The 21,494-nt window shown below is 46.1% G+C and overlaps 1 protein-coding gene, 1 long non-coding RNA gene and 1 pseudogene across 3 annotated transcripts in view; 2 read left to right on the forward strand and 1 right to left on the reverse strand.

Moving 5' to 3' along the window:
* Positions 1-353: 353 nt before the first annotated feature.
* On the reverse strand, positions 354-2,010 carry LOC105478034 (heterogeneous nuclear ribonucleoproteins C1/C2 pseudogene; annotated as a pseudogene).
* Positions 2,011-5,304: 3,294 nt separating this feature from the next.
* LOC105477957 (uncharacterized) overlaps positions 5,305-21,494 on the forward strand; it is a 372,390-nt gene continuing 356,200 nt past the window's right edge. Inside the window, exon 1 of one of the 2 annotated variants that reach the window (XR_011625965.1) lies at positions 5,305-5,845. This is a non-coding gene — a long non-coding RNA (uncharacterized lncRNA). The remainder of the gene's footprint in view (positions 5,846-21,494) is intronic. The other variant, XR_011625963.1, reaches the window with a different exon arrangement.
* Positions 6,537-21,494, forward strand: part of LOC105477956 (serine palmitoyltransferase small subunit A) — a 41,246-nt gene continuing 26,288 nt past the window's right edge. Inside the window, exon 1 of the mRNA XM_011734865.3 lies at positions 6,537-6,705. Within this exon, the coding sequence (XP_011733167.1) occupies positions 6,594-6,705 (112 nt within the window). The 5' untranslated portion in view covers positions 6,537-6,593. The remainder of the gene's footprint in view (positions 6,706-21,494) is intronic.

Here is a 21,494-nt window from a genome sequence, read left to right on the forward strand (position 1 = left end):
GTTTATTTTGAGGAAAAAAGGTCCCAAACATCAGGCTGTTCACAAAAATAACCCACAGTATCAACTTTAGAAAACAAATCTTAAGACTATAACACTAATTATTTTTCTAGAGGATGCATTTGACATGCCAACTCTCATTCACAAAAATACATTGTTACATTCGTGTTGAACTGCCCCACACAGCACACTAATGTGGGGGTGTAACACACATACTTCTAACTCAAAGCTGCTTTCAGGAGCTACTCAACTAAATGAGATTGCCTTTGCAGTTAGGGAAGCAACTACTGAACTTATGTATGAATGAAAAGAACTGTACTCCCTGCATAACAAGAGATTATTTTGGAGACAGTTGATAAAAACCATACATCCTTTTTATTGTTAAGTCATAAAGAGGTATCAAAATTAAAAGCAAAAATTACAGGGTAAGACTTAACAAAACTACTAGGAGCGTCAAAGGAAGTGAAAATGGGACTAGGCGCGGGGCAATATGAATTAATGAACATGGGAAGGACAAGGATGGGGAGAACAGTGAGCATGTGCTGAAGATACTAGGGGAGAGGATCTGGTGAAAAATTTGATCTTAACAAGCGCCTAGGTAAAGAAATAATGGGATAAGATTTCTTTTTTTTTTTTTTTTTTTGAGACGGAGTCTTGCTCTGTAGCCCGGGCTGGAGTGCAGTGACCGGATCTCAGCTCACTGCAAGCTCCGCCTCCCGGGTTTGCGCCATTCTCCTGCCTCAGCCTCCCGAGTAGCTGGGACTACAGGCGCCCGCCACCTCGCCCGGCTAGTTTTTTTTTTGTATTTTTAGTAGAGACGGGGTTTCACCGTGTTAGCCAGGATGGTCTCGATCTCCTGACCTCGTGATCCGCCCGTCTCGGCCTCCCAAAGTGCTGGGATTACAGGCTTGAGCCACCGCGCCCGGCCGGGATAAGATTTCTAAACCCCACTATGTGCTTAAGAGTCATCCTCGACATTGGCGCTGTCTCTGTCATCCTCTCCTTCCTCAGCCTCTTTTTCATTATCCTTGATCAACTCCAGCTGGTCATCCCCCCGATCTTCATTATCATCATCATCCAGTAGGTCCCCCTCCTCAGCAGAGTCATCTGCACCCCCCTCAGACTCCATTTTCACATTAGTCTCATCTTTCTTCACGGAGCTGCTGCTCTGCTCCTCTTCTGACTTATCGTTCTTCATTTCTACTGCTTGTTTGCTCTGTTCCTTTTCAATTTTTTCCAGGTTTTCCAGGAGAGAATCCACTTTTTGTTTAATCTGGGTCAACTCCTTCTTAATGGCCTGAAGGTCATCTCCTTTCAACTTTCCAGACTTGGAAGATCCCCGCTGTCCACTCTTAGAATTGAAGCCACTTTTGCCCCTTCGTGAGGTGTTTCCTGATACACGCTGACGTTTCGAGGGCACTACAGCCCGAGCAATAGGAGGAGGAGGAGGTACACATGCTGGGTAACTGTACATCCTATCATAATAGTCCCGTTGAAAGTCATAGTCCAAGTCAAAAGAGGAGTCGTACATCTCCGCTGCAGATCGTTTCACACCTGCTTTTCCTCGGTTCACTTTTGGCTCTGCAGCCAGGTTAATATCTAAAACCTGGCCAGCAATCATTCTCCCATCCTCTCCCGCTACAGCAGCCCGGGCATTTCTCTCATTATCATATTGAACGAAGGCAAAGCCCTTATGAACAGAGCAGCCCACAATTTTGCCATACTTCGAAAAGATTGCCTCCACATCAGATTTCTTGACCACAAGAGTGTTGAGATTCCCAGTGAACACACGGGAGTTCATGGAGCGAGGATCTGTCTTGTTGGTAACGTTGCTGGCCATTGTGTTTGATGATAAGGTTTCTCACAAAGCTGAAAATGTAGCTGAAGATCAAAAAAATCTCACAGGACGGGGGAGGGAGAAGAGATTCAATTCTGAGTCTCCTACTCCCGGATTCTGCGTGGAGAAACCGACTGCTGGTCGAGGTCGGCAGCGCGGCCACAACCGCTCAGTCTTCGTCTCTTCACCTGCCCTGGTATTTTCATCTTCCAGGAACATCACTGCAACTGAACCCTTCTTGCCAACCCTCTCTCTCTTGCCCCTGACTTCACTTTCCTGTATAAACAAAGACTCCTCTGCTGTCACCCTCTTTGGGAACACTCTATCTCTTTCTTTTTCCCTGAGGATATGACCTAAGTCCTCCTACCACAGAGCTGGGGGTGGGACTGGGGGTGGGGTGGGATTGGCTTTCTGCTTGCTCTCCAGTACTGCCTCCTAACCAAAACCATGTGCCACTGGGCTTTGCCCCCTTCATCCGCCTGTCTCCTGAGCTTTTCTCTACACTCACTGCAGACTTTGACATTTGCTTTATAGACTTTCCCTCTCGACACTTAGTCCTGCCATCATCCTGGACAACTTTATCTTTCCTGTGGTCTTTACTATCCCCTCCACTCCACTTTAGCTGCCTGTCCCATGGTCACAACCTGTGCCTGATCTTTGTCTAAGACTGGCCTATTTCTGTGCTCCTAAGCTTCAGAAGCACAGCTGTGGCCTTCCTCCTCCAACACAGACTCTCTCCCATGCACCTACTCCTACAGTTTCCAACCTCACACAGCTCTGGACTACTCCATTTTACCTTTTTATCATTTACTTCCCTCTGTGACCTAATTCTTGTAGTCATTATTTCAATTATTCTCTCTCCAGCAACCTTCTTGCTTATTTCTCCCTTGTATCCATCCAGCAAACCCTGCCTTGGAGGAAGTCTCCTAACCCAACTTCTCTAGTTCTATATATACTCGGTACTTGTGTATTGTTGGTAAAAACTGTATGGTTTTTCTGCCTGACAATCCTTAGGCAGCTTTAGGAAGCTTCCCCCATCTCCCTTTTTCTTTTTCATACCCTCCGCACTTCAACATCTTGCTCACTCTCAACAACAGGCCTTTATTTTTTCACTAAGAAAACTGAGGTTGTAAGGTAGGGAGTTCCTTAACTTACTCATTTGTGTTTGTGTCCATCTGGCTCCCATCTTTCCATCCTCCTCCTCTTGGGGAAAGAGCTACCAGTTCCTGTTTATTAAGGGTTTGGATCTGGTCCCCCAGCCCACCATCTTTATCCATCTCTTTACTCTAAGCCTATAAATGTGCTTACCCCTTTCCCATCTGAAAATGAAACCAAACTGAAACCCTTGCCACCATTCTATCTCCTTCCCTTCACAGGCAAGCCTCCTGCAAAACTAAGCCTGAATGAACTGTCTTCATTGTTTTACTTCCCGTTCTCTCCTCAGCCTTCTATAATCTGGCTTCTGCCCTATCATCATTCCACAATGAAATGCCGAGTCATTAATCTAGCTCCATGTGGACAAAACAAACTGGCGCTTCCCTTCTTCATTTTGCTTATCCTCCCTGAGCCATTTGCTCTGCTGGCTGTCCCTTCCTCCGTTAGCTTCTCCTGTATGTCTCTCCTCATTGCTGTCAAATCTTAAGTAGCTCCTTTCCTGTACTGGCTTCCTTTGGACTCTCATTGGCCAAACGCCAGAATCTCTGGGTTTATTCTGTACCCTGCTCTTCCCGTTCTATGTGCTTTCCTTGGGTGACCTCATCTGCTCTTCTGGCTTCAATGACCAGAGACATATTGAAAATTCATATGCCTCTAGTTCTGTTCAGGCTTCACTTCTGAGTTCCAAACCATGTGCTCAGTTGTCCCGTGGATACCTCCACTTAAATATCCCTCAGGTACCTCAGACATAGTTTCATCCTAACAAAATCAATACCTTTTCAGCCAAACGTCTTCCCTCGGATTCTCTGTATTGTCATCATCCAGGATCTCAGCCTCTTTTCCTCATTTCTAGTCAGTCACCAACTTTAGTGAGATGAGGTGGTAGGGCTGGTTTCCAAGAGACACGCAGTGGATTGGGAGCTACTAACAGTGAGGACAACCATCTGGCAGAAATGCTGCTAGGGAGAGGGCCCAGTAAAGGAAGGGTGGCTATGGGTGATGCTTCCAATCTTGGGTAAATTTTACATAGCATCACCAGATGCTGAGGGTACTTGGAGTTCTCGAGGAAAAAGGAACAGAGCTTGCCTGTGCTGGAACAGGAATAGGGACAGAAAGAAGTCCAAAACAGTTAAGTTTGAAAGTAGGAGGGCATGTGTACCTGGACCTCTGAGGGGTAAGGAGGTTCCAAGTGAGGAGTAAGGAAGACTACTTTTGTGATGTCTTCTCAACCTGTTTTTTTCCTCAGTAGCCTCCAGGCTACTACCCCCACCCAAGTCTTGTTCCGAAAAGCAATTTTTTTTTTTTTTTTAAACGGAGTCTAGCTCTTGTTGCCCAGGCTGAAGTTCAATGGCGCGATCTTGGCTTACTACAACCTGCGCCTCCTGGGTTCAAGCAATTCTCCTGCCTCAGCCTCCCAAATAGTTGGGATTACAGGCACCCACTACACACCTGGCTACTTTTTTGTATTTTTAGTAGAGACAGGGTTTTACCATGTTGGCCAGGCTGGTCTGGAACTCTTGACCTCAGGTGATCCACCTGCCTTGGACTCCCAAAGTGCTGGGATTACAGGTGTGAGCCACTGCACCCAGCCCTGAAAGAAAATCTTATTTAAGCTGTTGGCTCTAGTAACTTTTGGACATCAAGTTAAAAATTTCTTAGTTTCTCAAACAAGGTCCCTCAGAATATAGTCCCTGTTTGCTATCTACGCCCATCTCTTGCTACTGCATACACATTATTTTTGCTCCAGCCACATGGAAGTTCTTCCAGTCTTCTAAAAACATTACAACTTCATCCTTAGAATGTCTGTCTCACCCACTCTTCCCCAGGCTCATTCATTCTTCCATTTCTGCTTGTCCTTCAACACTCAGTTCAAGCACCATCTCCCAGAAGCCTTTCACAAGCCCGATCTGATTTTGTCTGGGCTATCTTGGTATCCTAAAGGATAGGATCCACAAAAATATCATTTACCACACCTCACTGTAATCCATTAAGTTGCCTCTCTTCCCCAGTAGACTGGGTACTTCATGAAGGCAGGTCTCAGTCTATCTTGTTTGCTATCCCCAATGTCTGGCACTTGATATTACTTACTCTTTTCTTTCTTTCTTTTTTTCTCCTTCCTTCCTTCCTTCCTTCCTTCCTTCCTTCCTTCCTTCCTTCCTTCCTTCCTTCCTTCCTTCCTTCCTTCTCTTTCTTTCTCTCTCTCTCTCTTTCCTTTCTTTCCTTCCTTTCTTTTGCTCTGTCACCTAAGATGGAGTGCAGTGGTGCCAGCCTGGCTCACTGCAACCTCGACCTCCTGTGCTCGAACAATCCTCCCGCCTCAACCTCCTGAGTAGCTGGGACTACAGGTGCAGGCCACTACCCCTGGCTAACTTTTTTTTTTTTTGTAGAGATGGAGTTTCACCATGTTGCTCAGGCTGGTCTCGACCTCCTGTACTCAAGAGATCCGCCAGCCTCAGCCTCCCAAAGTGCTTGGATTACAGTCATGAGCCACTGCGCTTGGCCGGCACTTGATACTTTTAAATAAATAGTTATTAACCGTGAAACTTTTAAAGTTTAAGCAATAGGCTGTTTAACCTGGAAGACTTTTAACATTTAAACAGCAGACCATTTAATTGTGGCATTTCACATGCTACACCAGTGTATGGAGCTCCTGGTGGCCAGTGCAATGTTGCTGACCCATTTGGCAGTGGGAAAATCCGGGCATCCAGGAGTGCATTTCTAGGAGGTATCTCCAGCCCTCACACCAATCTCAAACTGCCTGTCATCTGCAGAACCCACTAGATCAGCGCGCTTCTGGCCTTGACCCACTTGGTGGTTAACTACAGCCACTAAGAGGTGGGCAGATAGATACTTTTGGTAAGTGGTCTTTGGGTTAGGGAGTGCATGGGTTATGCCTGTCTAGATGGGTGTGTTTTTGTGTGTGTGCATGGGCGGGGGAAGGGAGGAAGGAGGCCGAATGTGCATCCCTTCTACAGGGACGCCTTTCCAGACCTCCTTATTAGATGGCGTTCACCTCCTCACCCTTTCTCAGTCCCTTATTCTCCTCTTACACCGATCACGACTTGATTAATGCCTGTCTCCCAGCTAGGCCGCCAGCTGCACGAGGTAAGGAACCGAAGGCATTTCGGTTCTCCCTGGCAATCCCCCTCCTCAGAAGGATGCCTGAAGCATAACAAGTGTTCCAGAAATATTTATTCCGCAACCGCTCTGGGCCAGTCTGGATGGACCCGGCGCCCGCTGGGCTGGGGGCCCCCGGCCGGCACTGACGCCCCGCCCACCACCGGCCGGCCCAGGCGGGGCGGGGCGCGGCCGGGCGCTCTCGCGGGGACCGTTCTCCGGCTCGCGTGGGCGATGCCCGGGCAGGGAAGCGGGAGGGGACGACGGGACGCGAGGTAGCGGCCTGGCCAATGAGCGCGGGTCGGGCGGGGCTCGGGGACGGCGGCCTGGGCGCGCGCGGGGCTGGGCGTGCCGCGGGTGACGGCGGGGCCGGGCGGGCCAATGGGCGCTGGGTGGCGGGCGGGCGGGCCTGGCTGCCGGGGGCTTTAGGACGTGAGCGGGCGGCCGGCCGGACAGACTTACGTGTGAGCTGCATCGCGGGAGGCGCATGGCGGGGATGGCGCTGGCGCGGGCCTGGAAGCAGATGTCCTGGTTCTACTACCAGTACCTGCTGGTCACGGCGCTCTACATGCTGGAGCCCTGGGAGCGGACGGTGTTCAGTATCCTGTCCGGGTCGCGGGCGCGGGGGCCGGGTTGGGGGCGCGGGCCGCGGGGCCGCAGCTCCCAGGCCCGGGGCCTGGGGTGGAGGTTGGAGCGGCGGCCCCGCGGGTCCTGTGCTCGGAAGCCGAGGAGTCGGGGGGCAGGGGGAGGTCTGGGGGCCTAGGGCCGGGCTTGCGGGGTTAAGTGGGAGGTGGGGGAGGCGAGAACTCTTGAGATCCGGAGTCACCCGTGAGTCGCTGGACCCAAGGAGGAAGCGTCTTGATTCCTGGAGAAAATCTCCGAGGGTGATGTGTAACCCAGTTTGTCGCCTGCACTTCGGCCGCGCCTGCCTTTGGTTCAGTCCCCTGTTCCTGTAGGAGGCGGGGATCATGTAACAGTGGAGTACATCGCTCCCGGCTTGGACACCGTTGACCTTTAAGTGTTCCTGATGTAGTTGGCTTTGGGTCTACCAAGAATTCTAACCAGTTAACCAGCTTTTAAGCCAGATTCTGAATTTGTAGGCATGACACTCCAGTAGTTTTTGACAGCAGTTTAAGTTATTGTATCTTTTTGGTCTTCAAGGTGGGGAGTTTTAAAAGTGTATTGCTTCTTTGCACCGTCCGTAGAAGTCGGCCTGAAAAGTGGTGCAATTTGCGGTTAGTTGTCGGTAGGGTTTGAAACTGTTGTGGTGGATAGTTAGTAAATTATTAATGACTAATTATTAATGACTGTTGAGTGGTTACTATAAGCAAAGCATTTGTGCAAAGCACATTTTCTGTATCTTAACTCATCTAACTTTGAGAACTTCAATTAATAACTCAGGATTGTGAAGATAGGCTCCCTGAAAGTCTGATGTTTCTTGTCTCTACTTGTCCATATTGACATCCTTTGATGATATTCTTGCAGATTGAATACTGATAATGAATGAGATGTAACTTTTTACAAACTCAGGCCAATACGAAACAGATATTTCACAAAACATGTTTAGTTTATCCACGTTCTCTCCTTTTCAGTGTGGTTTAGTTGGAGTAGCTTACTTCAGAACAACTTTGCGAATGCATTGTTGCATTCCAGTGAGTGACTGAGGTAATTTCATTCCAAGCCTTATCAAGTGTGTTTGTTTTGAAATAGCTTAAGGTTGTACTCAAAGCTGAGTCTTTTGTTTCAGCACTTTTGAAGAATTTGAGATGCTTTCAAAGCAGTTTATTTATTAGGAATTTAAGAACCAGAACGCATATTTTGGATTTAGACACTGAAGATAGTTTGCTTTGATTTCCTGCACCATTTATTTGTAGCTGCACTTTAGTCTCACTCTTTAGGGCTCACAGGGCCATGCCTTGTAAAATACATACTTAAATGTATATTTAATAGAAGTCTCTCTGTAGAAGCAAGCGTATCTTGACTCACATAACACATCCTAAAATTAAACAATGCTGGGTTACATTGAAGCTCTTTAAATCAGAGATTGAATGTAGAGTGCACTATTAGAATATAGTATAGATTTTACACCTAAAAGCTTTTACACCTAAAATCTAATATAGATTTTACACACTAAAATGCTACAGTTATCAATGATGTTAAGATTTTTCTGTTATGTTGCAATAGTGATAGTATCCTATAAAGAACTAGGTGATGGCTTTTTTGGGGTATGGAGAAATAAATTATGAAATGAAATTCAGTGCCTTAGTAGATATTTGCCTTTAATGGTTTTGAGTTACCATTGGTTTAGCAAATTTTTTTTTCAAATAGGTGACACCTGCAACCAACTGACATCCAGTATTATAGAACCTTATGATTTTAAACTTGAGATTAAAAAAAGTCTTATTTCAAATTTCATGTTATTGGGGTTAGAAATGCAATTATTTGACATAAGCCAGTCTTGAATTACTATCAGCTGTTATATTTATATTTTTCTACTTCAACTTCTAGAATCATTTAAAACTATCTGGTAGTTTGGAACATCAATTTGAGATTGAATCCTCGTTTTAGCTTGACGGAAGAACTGAATAAGAAAGCTGGATTTGGCCGGGCACGGTGGCTCAAGCCTGTAATCCCAGCACTTTGGGAGGCCGAGACGGGCGGATCACTAGGTCAGGAGATCGAGACCATCCTGGCTAACACGGTGAAACCCCGTCTCTACTAAAAAATACAAAAAACTAGCCGGGCGAGGTGGCGGGTGCCTGTGGTGCCTGTAGTCCCAGCTACTCGGGAGGCTGAGGCAGGAGAATGGCGTAAACCCGGGAGGCGGAGCTTGCAGTGAGCTGAGATCCGGCCACTGCACTCCAGCCTGGACCACAAAGCGAGTCTCCGTCTCAAAAAAAAAAAAAAAAAAAAAGAAAGCTGGATTTTTTTTCCCCCAACTTGTCAGGAGGCTTACTGTCAAGTACTTTGAATTTCATAAATCCATTAACGATTACTAAGCTTCACCCAGAACTATTTGTGGCCAGCTACATGATGTTAAAGGAAAGAGGCATACTTTCTACAGCTTAAACATTACATTCAACTTAATCATCAATCCTAGAAACCTAAAATTTAGAGAAATTTGCCTCTGCCGGTCTGAAAATTGGTGTCTGTCTGAGTTAGAAGTCCTGAACAGAGTAAGACTTTAGATTGATTTCTTTTCTCTCTCTCTCTCTCTCTCTCTCTCTCTCTGTCTCTGTGTGTGTGTGTGTGTGTGTGTGTGATGGAGTTTTGCTCTTGTTGCCCAGGCTGGAGTGCAATGGCACGATCTCAGCGCACTGCAACCTCCGCCTCCCAGGTTCAAGTGATTCTCCTGCCTCAGCCTTCAGAATAGCCAGGATTACAGGTGCCTGCCGCTACGCCCGGCTAATTTTTGTATTTTTAGTAGAGATGGGGTTTCACCACATTGGCCAGGCTGGTCTTGAACTCCTAACCTCAGGTGATCTGCCCGCCACAGCCTGCCAAAATGCTGGGATTACAGGCATGAGCCACCATGCCTGGCCAGATTAATTTTCTTTTTTTTTCTTTTTCTTTTTTTTTGAGATGGAGTCTCTGTCGCCCAGGCTGGAGTGTGGTGGTGCAATCTTGGCTCACTGCAACCTTTGCATCCCGGATTCAAGCAATGCTCCTGCTTCAGCCTCCCAAGGTAGCTGGGATTACAGGTGCCCACCAACACGCCCATCTAATGTTTGTATTTTTAGTAGAGCCAGGGTTGGGGGTGGGGTGGGGGAGTGGTTTTACCATGTTGGCCAGTCTGGTCTCAAACTCTGACCTCAAGTGATCTGCCCACCTTGGCCTTCCAGAGTGTTGGGATTACAGGCGTGAGCCAACGCGCCTGGCCCAGATTAATTTCTTAAAGAGGATAGATGCATTAGTTTACATTTCCTTGCTATATAATGCCTTTTTAAAAATTTGAAGTTGTGGGCCTAGTGCGGTGGTGGGTGCCTGAAATCCCAACTACTTGGGAGGCTGAGGCAGGAGAATCGCTTGAACCTGGGAGGCGGAGGTTGCAGTGAGCCGAGATCACGCCACTGCACTCCAGCCTTGGTGACAGAGCAAGATTCCATCTCAAAAAAAAAGAAAAAGTTGTAATTTCAGGGGAAATTGATAACGTACTATCACTGTACTTTCCAGGGGCATCCTTGAGCATCTGAATGGATGTTTAGAAATTCTTTGCTTCTTGACTTCCCAAATCAAATAGCTAAAAGTTAGTTAAAAGCTGTTGTAAATTGAAAGTCAATCTCGGCCGGGCACGGTGGCGGTTCACCAGCCTGGCTAACATGGTGAAACCCCATCTCTACAAAAAAAAAAAAAAAGCCGGGTGTGGTGGCGCACGCCTGTAGTCCCAGCTACTTGGGAGGCTGAAGCAGGAGAATCGCTTGAACCCAGGAGGCAAAGGTTGCAGTGAGCTGAGATCGCGCCACTGCACTCCAGCCTGGGCCACAGAGCAAGACTCCATCTCAAAAAAAAAAAATGTCAATCTCAGGTCTGGTGCGGTGGCTCACACCTGTAATCCCAGCACTCTGGGAGGCCGAGGTGGGCAAATAGCTGAAGTCCAGGAATATGAGACCAGCCTAGGAAACATGGCAAAACTCTGTATCTACTAAAAATGCAAGTATTAGCCGGATGTGGTAGTGCACGCCAGCTACTTCGGTGGCTGAGGCACCAGAATCTCTTGTACCTGGGAGACGGAGGTTGCAGTGAGCTGAGATGACACCACTGCACTCCAGCCTGGGCGACAGAGCGAGACTCCGTCTCAAAAAAAAAAAAAAAATTGCAATTTATAAAAAAGATTTTAAGATGTGTTTTTAAGGAAAAGCCTCTATTGGGTCAAGTCAGACACATTGTAAATAGTTCTTGAAACAGTGAGATTTATGAATAAGTTTTGTAAATTCTTCCTCACTAGGGCCTATATGCTAAGTTTTCTTTTTTTTTTTTTTTTTTTTTGAGACGGAGTCTCGCTCTGTCGCCCAGGCTGGAGTGCAGTGGCGCGATCTCGGCTCACTGCAAGCTCCGCCTCCCGGGTTCACGCCATTCTCCTGCCTCAGCCTCCCGAGTAGCTGGGACTACAGGCGCCCACAACCGCGCCCGGCTAATTTTTTGTATTTTTAGTAGAGACGGGGTTTCACCGTGGTCTCGATCTCCTGACCTTGTGATCCGCCCGCCTCGGCCTCCCAAAGTGCTGGGATTACAGGCGTGAGCCACCGCGCCCGGCGGTAAGTTTTCTTTTACCATCTGTCTTGTCTTTTCTTTCTTTGTATTTTTTTTTTGAGACAGTCTTGCTCTGTCACCCAGGCTGGAGTGCAGTGGTGTGATCTCGGTTCACTGCAACCTCTGCCTCTGGGACTTAGGCGATTCTCCTGCCTCAGCCTCCTGAGTAGCTGGGACTACAGGCCGTGCCACCATGCCCAGCTAAATTTTTGTATTATTAATTGAGGTGGGGTTTCACCATGTTAGCCAGGCTGGTCTTGAACTCCTGACCTCAAGTGATCCACCCACTTCAGCTTCCCGAAGTGCTGGGATTGATTATAAGCATGAGCCGAGATGCCCGGGCTACCATCTGTCTTCTAATAAGACATTTGAAGTGATACATTAGCGTTTGGTTTGTCAAGGAATATTTGAACTTTTTCCATGTGCAGACATGTTTCTATCTTACAGAGAAATGGGACATGACACCTGCATTAAGACAAAAGATAACAATAAAAAAGAATCTGATAAGTGCTAATTGGTATTACAGTATGTACTACAAAAGGAGACCTACCATAGACTGAGAACCACTTACCTCATCTCAGGAGGAGACATTTTTAACAGACGTTTCAAAAGTTTCCTTTCCCTACCGGCATCCAAAGGTGGGAAAGAAAAGACCAGGTTTTGGCCAGGCGTGGTGGCTCACGCCTGTAATCCCAGCACTTTGGGAGGCCGAGGCGTGCAGGTCACAAGGTCAGGAGATCGAGACCATCCTGGCTAACACTGTGAAACCCTGTCTGTACTAAAAATACAAAAAACTAGCCGGACATGGTGGCAGGCGCCTGTAGTCCCAGCTACTCGGGAGGCTGAGGCAGGAGAATGGCGTGAACCTGGGAGGCGGAGCTTGCAGTGAGGCGAGATTGAGCCACTGCACTCCAGCCTGGGTGACAGAGGGAGACTCCGCCAAAAAAAAAAAAAAAAAAGACCAGGTTTTGTAACCAAGAGAGGCTTTTGTAACAGTGAGATTGGCCCTGAAGTATCTCACTGGATAACATTGTAACCATGCCTGTTGAGAAGTGAAAAAACTAAGAATAGTTTGTTAAAATAATTTGAATCAACTTTGGGAGGCTGAGGTGGATGGATCACCTGAGGTCAAGAGTTCAAGGCCAGCTTGGCCAACATGGTGAATTCTTGTCACTACTAAAAATACAAAAATTAGCGGGGTATGGTGGCTGTAGTCCCAGCTACATAGGAGGCTGAGGCAGGAGAATTGCTTGAACCCGGGAGGCGGAGGTTGCAGTGAGCCAAGATTGCGCCATTGTACACCAGCCTGGGCAACAGAGCAAATACTCTGTCTCAAAATAATAATAATAACAATAATTCGAATCAGAAGTATGCTATTTTAATCGTTTTTCTTTTTTTTTTTTTGAGATGGAGCCTTGCTCTGTTGCCCAGGCTGGAGTGCAGTGGCGCCATCTTGGCTTACTGCAACCTCTACCTCCTGGGTTCAAGCGATTGTTCCGTCTCACCCTCCCGAGTGATCCACCTGCCTCGGCCTCCCAAAGTGCTGGGATTACAGGCATGAGCCACTGTACCCGGCCAAGAGTACAGGTGTGTGCCACCACGCCTGGCTGATTTTTGTATTTTTTAGTAGAGACAAGATTTCACCATGTTAGCCAGGCTGGTCTTGAACTCCTGTCCTCAGGTGATCTGCCTGCCTCGGCCTCCCAAAGTGCTGGGATTGCAGGCATGAGCTACCGTGCCCGGCCTATAATCTTGTTTTATTGATTAAAAAATAGAGTCATATTAGTCTATAATCACGGCTATATTTGCCCATCTCTCTGCTGCTGCTGATGTTTCCATGGCATTTTATTTTAAGCAAAATGTGGGCAGTTTTTTGGTTTATGTTAGGAATTAGATTCCCCCTGAAAGACAGTTCATGTGTCTTGAAAACATTTTTTTTCCACTTTTAAACCACAGTGCTGGGCACACAAATAATGCTTAAAAAACATTCGTTTATATATTGATTTGTTATTTTATTTATTTATTTATTTTTTGAGACAGGGTTTTGCACTTGTTGCCCAGGCTGGAGTGCAATGGTGCGATCTCGGCTCACTGCAACCTCCGCCTCCCGGGTTCAAGTGCAACTCCTGCTTCAGCCTCCCAAGTAGCTGGGATAACAGGCATGCGCCACCACGCCTGGCTAATTCTTTGTGTTTTTAGTAGAGATAGGGTTTGTCATGTTGGCCAGGCTGGCCTCAAACTCCTGACCTCAGGTGATTCACCCACCTCGGCCTCCCAAAGTGCTGGGATTACAGATGTGAGCCATTGCACCGAGCTGATTTGTTATTTTATTTTATTTTATTTTTTATTATTTATTTATTTATTCATTTATTTCTTTATTTTTTTTTTTTTGAGACGGAGTCCGCTCTGTTACCCAGGCTGGAGTGCAGTGGCCGGATCTCAGCTCACTGCAAGCTCCGCCTCCCTGATTTACGCCATTCTCCTGCCTCAGCCTCCCAAGTAGCTGGAAATACAGGCGTCCGCCACCTCGCCTGGCTAGTTTTTTTTGTATTTTTTAGTAGAGACGGGGTTTCACCATGTTAGCCAGGATGGTCTCGATCTCCTGACCTCGTGATCCACCCGTCTCGGCCTCCCAAAGTGCTGGGATTACAGGCTTGAGCCACTGTGCCCGGCCTGATTCGTTACTTTAAAGCAATTGTGAGAGTGGGAAAAGAGACCTGATTTTTTTTTTGTTTTGTTTTTTTTGAGATGGAATCTCACTGTTGCCTAGGCTGGAGTGTAGTAATGCGGTATCGGCTCACTGCAGCCTCCGCCTCCCAGGCTCAATCGATACTCCTGCCTCAGCCTCCCAAGTAGCCGGGATTACAGGCATCTGCCACCATGCCCAGCTAATTTTTGTATTTTTAGTAGAGACGAGGTTTCACCATGTTGGCCAGCCTGGTCTTGAACTCCTGATCTCAGGTGATCCACCTGCCTTGACTTCCCAAAGTGCTGGGATTACAGGCACGAACCACCACGCCCGGCCAAGAAACCTGGTTTTAAACCACTTTTAGAGTGGTTTTGGAGCTTGGCTGCTTCTGATGAACAGAATGCAGTTCTCAGAGAGAACTTAAATTTAAAGGGATTAGGTGAACTTTTTTTCTTTATTATTTTATTTTTTTAAGAGACAGGGTCTTGCTCTGTCACCCAGGCTGGAGTGTTGTGGTGCAATCATAGCTCACTGTAAACTTGAACTCTTGGGCTCAAGTGATCGTCTCGCCTCAGCCTCTTCCTCAGCCTCCTGAATATCTGGGCTAATTTTTTTTTTTTTTTTTAATTTTTAGTAGAGACAGGGTCTTGCTATGTTGCCCAGGCGGTCTCAAACTCTTGGCCTCAAGTGATCCTCCCACCTCGGCCTCCCAAAGCATGGGAGAACTTCTTTGACTTACCTTGGAGCTGTTAACAAAATTTACATTGCTCTGTTTACTCATTTGTAAAATGTGTATGTTTGTTGAATTCTGTACTCCACAAGTATTATGTACCTTCTATTTGCCAGATACTATTCTAGAAATTGGGGCTATAACTGTAATAAAACATAAATTTTTTCTTCTAATGCCACTAGATAAAGAAATGAAATATATAGATTATTAGATTGTTACAACTGTTATGGATAAAAATAAAGCAGAACAGGATGGAAAGTAAGGCAGAAGGACATTTTTCTTTTTCTCCTCTTCCCTCCCTCTCTTCCTTCTTTCTTTCCTTTACTTTCCTGCTTTCTTTTTTTGACAGAGTCTTGCTCTGTCACCCAGTCTAGGGTGCAGTGGCATGATCTCGGCTCAAGCTTCTCTGCCACCTCAGCCTCCTGAGTAGCTGGGAATACAGGCATGCGCCACCACACCTGGCTAATTTTTTTTTTTTTTTTTTGTAGAAACAAGGTTTTGCTATGTTGCCCAGGCTGGTCTCCAACTACTGGGCTCAAGTGATCTGCCAGCCTTGGGCTCCCAGAGTGCTAGGACAAGTGTGAGCCACCCACCATGCCCAGCTGAGTTTTTTTTTTTTTTTTATTCCCTGCTCCCCAGTTTTAGCCAGAGTGGCCAGGAGAGGACATTTGGAAATATTTAAGGAGGGAGATAATTCTAGAGGAATGAGCATTCCAGGCAAAAGGCACAGGAGGTGCAAATGGCCTGAGGCATGTTTCAGGACTAGCAGAGAGGCCAGTTTGGCCGGAGCCAAGTGAAGTGGGGTGTGAATAGCAGGAAAGGTCAGATGATGAAGGGCCTCTCAAGCTAAGATTTGAGGAGATGAAGGCAGATGCTCATACCTTTTGAATACTTTCACTGGTTAAAATCCAGTAATACTTTTTTTCACTGACATTTTAAAATTTAATAAAGTAGGCAAGTGAACCATAAGAATATACATTTTTGTTGGGAAGGGTAAGGGAAGTCCGCTTCCCATTTTGTTGGGAAGGGGGTAGCCAGAGGTTGGTTAACAAATACGAAATTACAGCTAGATAAGAGGAGTAAGTTCTAGTACTGTAGGGTGACTCTAATTAATAATTTATTGTATATTTTCAAATAGCTAGGAGTGCAGATGTTGAATGTTCCCAACACAAATAAAGATAAATATTTGAGGTGATAGATATGCTAATTACCTTGATTTGAACATTATGCACTGTATACATGTATCAAAATATCACACTATACTCCGTAAATAGGTATAATAATAATAATTTTTTTTTTAGATGGAGTTTCACTCTTGTCACCCAGGCTGGAGTACAGTGGCATGCTCTCCCAGGTTCAAGCAATTCTGCCACATCCTCCCAAGTAGCTGGGATTACAGGCGCCTGCCACCATACCTGGCTAATTTTTGTATTTTTAGTAGAGATGGGGTTTCGCCATGTTGGCCAGGCTGATCTTGAACTCCTGGCCTTAAATGATCCTCCTGCCTTGGCCTTCCAAAGTTCTGGAATTACAGGCATGAGCCACCATGTCCAGCCAATAGGTAAAATTACTTATTATGTGTGAATTAAAAAAATAATAAGTGCTGAGTACAGTGGCTTGCACCTGTAATACCAGCTACTTGGTTGGCTGAGGTGGGAGGATCACTTGAGCCTAGGAGTTTGAGACCAGACTAAACATAGCAAGACCTGTCTCTAAAAAAAAAAAAAAAGATAAAAAAATATACATTTTTGGGGCCAGGTGCGGTGGCTCACGCCTGTAATCCCAGCACTTTGGGAGGCCGAGGCGGGTGGATCACGAGGTCAAGAGATTGAGACTATCCTGGCTAACACGGTGAAAACCCGTCTCTACTAAAAATACAAAAAAATTAGCTGGGTGTGGTGGTGGGTGCCTGTAGTTCCAGCTACTTGGGAGGCTGAGGCAGGAGAATGGCATGAACCCGGGAGGCGAAGCTTGCGGTGAGCTGAGATCGCGCCACTGCACTCCAGCCTGGGCAACAGAGGGAGACTCCGTCTCAAAAAAATATATATATATATGTGTGTGTGTGTGTGTATATATACATATATATGTATATACACTTTTTTTCCTCCCTGGGATTCCAAGCTATTTTCATTTTGGATGGAAAAAAATAGAACCTAAAAGCATTTTTTTTTTCATTTTTAATGTATTGTCCTGAGTTCTGTCTGAGTTTCCAAGAAGATGGATTTCATTTCTTCCTTTAGGGAAACTAGGGAGTAGTTTCAGGAAAAATAAGAATTTACACATGTTATCAGATAGAGCCTTCTGGTGTTATTTCAGCTGAGGGAGCCGGGCAGCAGGTGCTTTGGGATGTAGGGCAGGAAGAGCATGATGGATTGGGAGTGCTCAGAGAACTTTCAGGGAGGCATTTGAGTGGGTTTGTTTCTCTTCCCACAACATGGATAAGAAGGTACAGACCAGGGTACAGAGGCGTACTGGGATGGTGAGTACTCCAGTCAGACTGGCTGCAGCAGGCATTCTTTTGGGAAGAATAGGTGGGAAATAAAGTTGAAAAAGTAGGCTGGGGCCATCCATTAATTCAACGAATACTGTGTGCATTCCTTGTACCAGATGCTGGCTTTGGTGCTTGTGATACATCAGTGAGCAGAAGAGACAAAGATTCCTGCCCTCATGGAACTTTCATAGTAACGAAGTAATAGAAAAGTAGATCATGGCCCGGGGTGTCAGAAATGTGGGGGTGTGATGGAGTTGTTGGTTTTTGTTTTTGTTTTTTTGTTTTTTGAGGCGGTCTCACTCTGTCACCCAGGCTGGAGTGCAGTGGCACGATCTTGGCTCACTGCAACCTCTGCCTCCCAGGTTCAAGTGATTCTCCTGCCTCAGCCTCCCAAGTAGCTGGGATTACAGGCATCTACCACCATGCCCGGCTAATTTTTGTGTTTTTAGTAGAGATGGGGTTTCGCCATGTTGACCAGACTGGTCTTGAACTTCTGACCTCAGGTGATCTGCCTGCTTTGGCCTCCCAAAGTGCTGGGATTATATGCATGAGCCTCTGCGCCCAGTAGAGTTGCTGGTTTTTAAAGAGAATATCAGGAGAGGCTTCATGGAGGAGGGAGGGGTATTTGAGCAAAATATAAAGGTGGTAAAGGAGTTAATGTGGGGGAAGAGCAGAGCTGGAACAGTCAGTGTAAAGTCCATGAGTCAGGAGCCTGCCTGGCATATGTGAGGAGGGTCACTGAGGCAGGTGTGGCTGGAGCAGAGTGAGCCTGGACCAAAGTGGTGGGTAGTGAGGCCAGAGAGTCAATGGAGGGCCTGTAAGGGCCAGAGTAAGAATAGACCTTGAGTGAGGAGTGATCCAATTTACCTTTATTTAAGTTTTTTTTTTTTTTTTTTTGAGACGGAGTTTCACTCTTGTTGCCCAGACTGGAGTGCAATGGTGCGAACTCGGTTCACCAGAACTTCCACTTCCCAGGTTCAAGTGAGTCACCTGCCTCAGCCTCCCAAGTAGCTAGGATTACAGGCATGTACCACTACAGCCGGCTAATTTTGTATTTTTAGTAGAGACAGGGTTTCGCCATGTTGGTCAGGCTGGTCTTGAACTCCCGACCTCAGGTGATCCGCCCACCTCGGCCTCCCAAAGTACTGGGATTACAGGCGTGAGCCATGGCACCTGGCCCCTTTTATTTAAGTTTTTAAAGGTTAACTCTGGTTATGGGGTTTGGAATAGGTGAAGGTCTGTGAGAGGAGGCAGTGGTAGAGGCAAACGTCAGTGTTTTGGTTTGAGGGTAGTCTTTGAATGATAATGAAAAAAGAGCATTATAAATTTTAAGCTATATGTTATTTTCAGTAGCAACTAAATTATTTTCTTAGATTTTTGCTATATCCTCAGATGCTTACAACTTAGCATTTTTTAATTCTCACAGGATCCTCCCCGCTTCGGCTTCCCAAAGTACTGGGATTACAGACGTGAGCCACCACTCCTGGCCAAAAAGGACTTTTTTTTGCATCTCAATATACTAATTAAAGTATTTGGGAGTTTGGAAAATATGAATTTTTAAGTCGTAGATAAAATAGATTATACATTCTTATGGTTGAAACACAAAAGACACAAAAAGGTAGTTGGTGACAGTCTTCCTTCCACCCCTGCCCGAGCCACCCTGTGACAACCAGTGTCAGCAGTTTCCTGTGCATCTCTCCTGAGATATTCTGTGAATGTATAAAAAATATACTCTTTTTTTTTGAGACAGAGTTTCGCTCTTTTGCTCAGGCTGGAGTGCAGTGGCGCGATCTCATCTCATTGCAACCTCTGCCTTCTGGTTTCAAGTGATTCTCCTGCATCAGCCTCCCCAGTAGCTGGGATTACAGGTGCCTGCCACCATACCCTGCTGATTTTTTGTATATTTAGGAGAGACGGAGTTTCACCATATTAGCCAGGCTGGTCTCGAACTCCCGACCTCATGATCTGCCCGCCTTGGCCTCCCAAAGTGCTGGGATTACAGGCGTGAGCCACCGTGCTGGCTCCCATTTTTTTTTTTTTCCTCAAGATGGAGTCTTGATCTGTCACCTAGACTGGAGTACAGTGGTACAATCTTGGCTCACTGTAGCCTTGGCCTCCTGGGTTCAAGCAATTCTGCCTCAGCCTCCCGAGTAGCTGGGATTACAGGTGCCCACCACCATACCTGGCTAATTTTTGTATTTTTAGTAGAGATGGAGTTTCACTATGTTGGCCAGCCTGGTCTTGAACTCCTGACCTCAAGTGACCCACCCACCTTGGTCCCCCAGAGTTCTGGGATTACAGGCATGAGCCCCTGTACCTGGCTGGGAAATGCACAATTGTAAGATTAGGAAGTAATGTGGGAGAAGTAAATACATTTATAAGGGAGAATGGGAAGGACAACCAGCAAACCACAAGAATTCTCAGACACATCAAGCTCTGGGAGTACAGTGGAAGCAGACCACCTTTAACTGGTTTCTCCTTAAACTATCCTAACCTCCTGAAAAGTTGTCTTGTTACCTCCAGGGCCCCACTGCTTTAGTTTGAAGAAAACTGCTCTAGCCTGTTTTACATGTTAGCCTTTATATTTGGCTGATTCAGTGAGAATGTTAGGATATCTCTTAACTGTACTCCTTAGAATATTGACTTTTTCTTTAGTAGTTTTTGGTTGGTAAAGGTAGAAAATAATGAAACCTGTGCTTAAGAAGAACTAAATGGTCTATACCAGGACAGGCAGAGAACATCATGGTTGGGTTAATGGCAGTGGGAGCCACACATTGATATTCCGCAGCAGTGTTTCAGCATGTGATTCTAGTGATTTGTGAGTAGTGATCACTATAGGCCCTGTCTCCATTTTCTTAAAGACTTTATGATTCCTCCAGACTATGAGTGTTGTAACATTTATGGTACATAGGAGCTAAGATAGGTGTTTTTTTTTTCCCCCTAAAACAGGGTCTTGCTCTGTTGCCCAAGCTGGAGTTCAGTGGCTGTCATAATCTTTAGTTCACTGTACCCTTGAACTCCTGGGCTCAAGCGATCTTCCCGCCTCAGCTTCCCAAGTAGTGGGGACTACAGGCACACACCACCATTCCTAATTTTTAAATTTTTAGTAGAGACAGGGTCTCACTATGTTGCCTAGGTTAGTCTTGAACTCCTGGCCTCAAGCAGTCCTCCTGCCTCAGCTTTCCAAAGTGCTGGGATTATAGGTGTGAACCATTGGAACTGGCCTCTTTTTTTTTTTTTTTTTTTAAAGAACAAAGCCCAAATGCTCAAATTTAATAATTTAAGCTGGCCGGGCGCGGTGGCTCAAGCCTGTAATCCCAGCACTTTGGGAGGCCGAGACGGGTGGATCATGAGGTCAGGAGATCGAGACCATCCTGGCTAACACGGTGAAACCCCGTCTCTACTAAAAAATACAAACAATTAGCCAGGCGTATTGGCGGGCGCCTGTATTTCCAGCTACTCGGGAGGCTGAGGCAGGAGAATGGCGTGAACCTGGGAGGCGGAGTTTGCAGTGAGCCGAGATCTCGCCACTGCACTCCAGCCTGGGCCTCAAAGCGAGACTCCGTCTCAAACAAACAAACAAAAAAATAAATAATTTAAGCTATGTGTTCCAGGAGATGTACTTGATAGAGGATATACACTTTTTATAAATTGGCATGTTGAAAAAATAGTAGTTATGGAATGGTAGAAAGATAGTATTTATGATCAATAGTTATGAGAAATAGAAGTTTTACTAATACAAGGATTTTGGTCAGCATGTATTATATATGCTTCTGAAAAATTGCAAAATAATTGGGTTTATGGGAAAATAGTATTGAGGCAGACCACTCAAAATGTATGCAATTTAGTTAGTATGCAAGCACTAACAAACACAATACTTGGCATCTTGAGGGAATAACTTGGATATCCCAGACAGGCAGGCAGCTCAGCTTCACTGGAAGCTGCCCGAGGGGACATGACCAAAGCATGGACAAAGTTGAATGGAAATGTCAGCAGTAGGTGCTGATGTAATGCAGATAGTGTGGGCTGCCATTGAGGCAGTGTAGGGGCAGTGCCACCTGCCACACTAGCTGAGAGCTGTGCTACCCTGGAGGTGCCTTTCTCTGAAGAGGGAGACTGGGTGCAAACGTGAATTTCTGATTTTCTTAAAATAGTTAAAAGGACTTCTGTCTGTATAGCTGAGTTGAGAGATGTTTCCTGCTTGAGGTGATACAGTTGACCCTTGATC

This window comes from Macaca nemestrina, chromosome 7 (genome assembly GCF_043159975.1).
Source record: "Macaca nemestrina isolate mMacNem1 chromosome 7, mMacNem.hap1, whole genome shotgun sequence".
Lineage (NCBI taxonomy): Eukaryota > Metazoa > Chordata > Mammalia > Primates > Cercopithecidae > Macaca > Macaca nemestrina.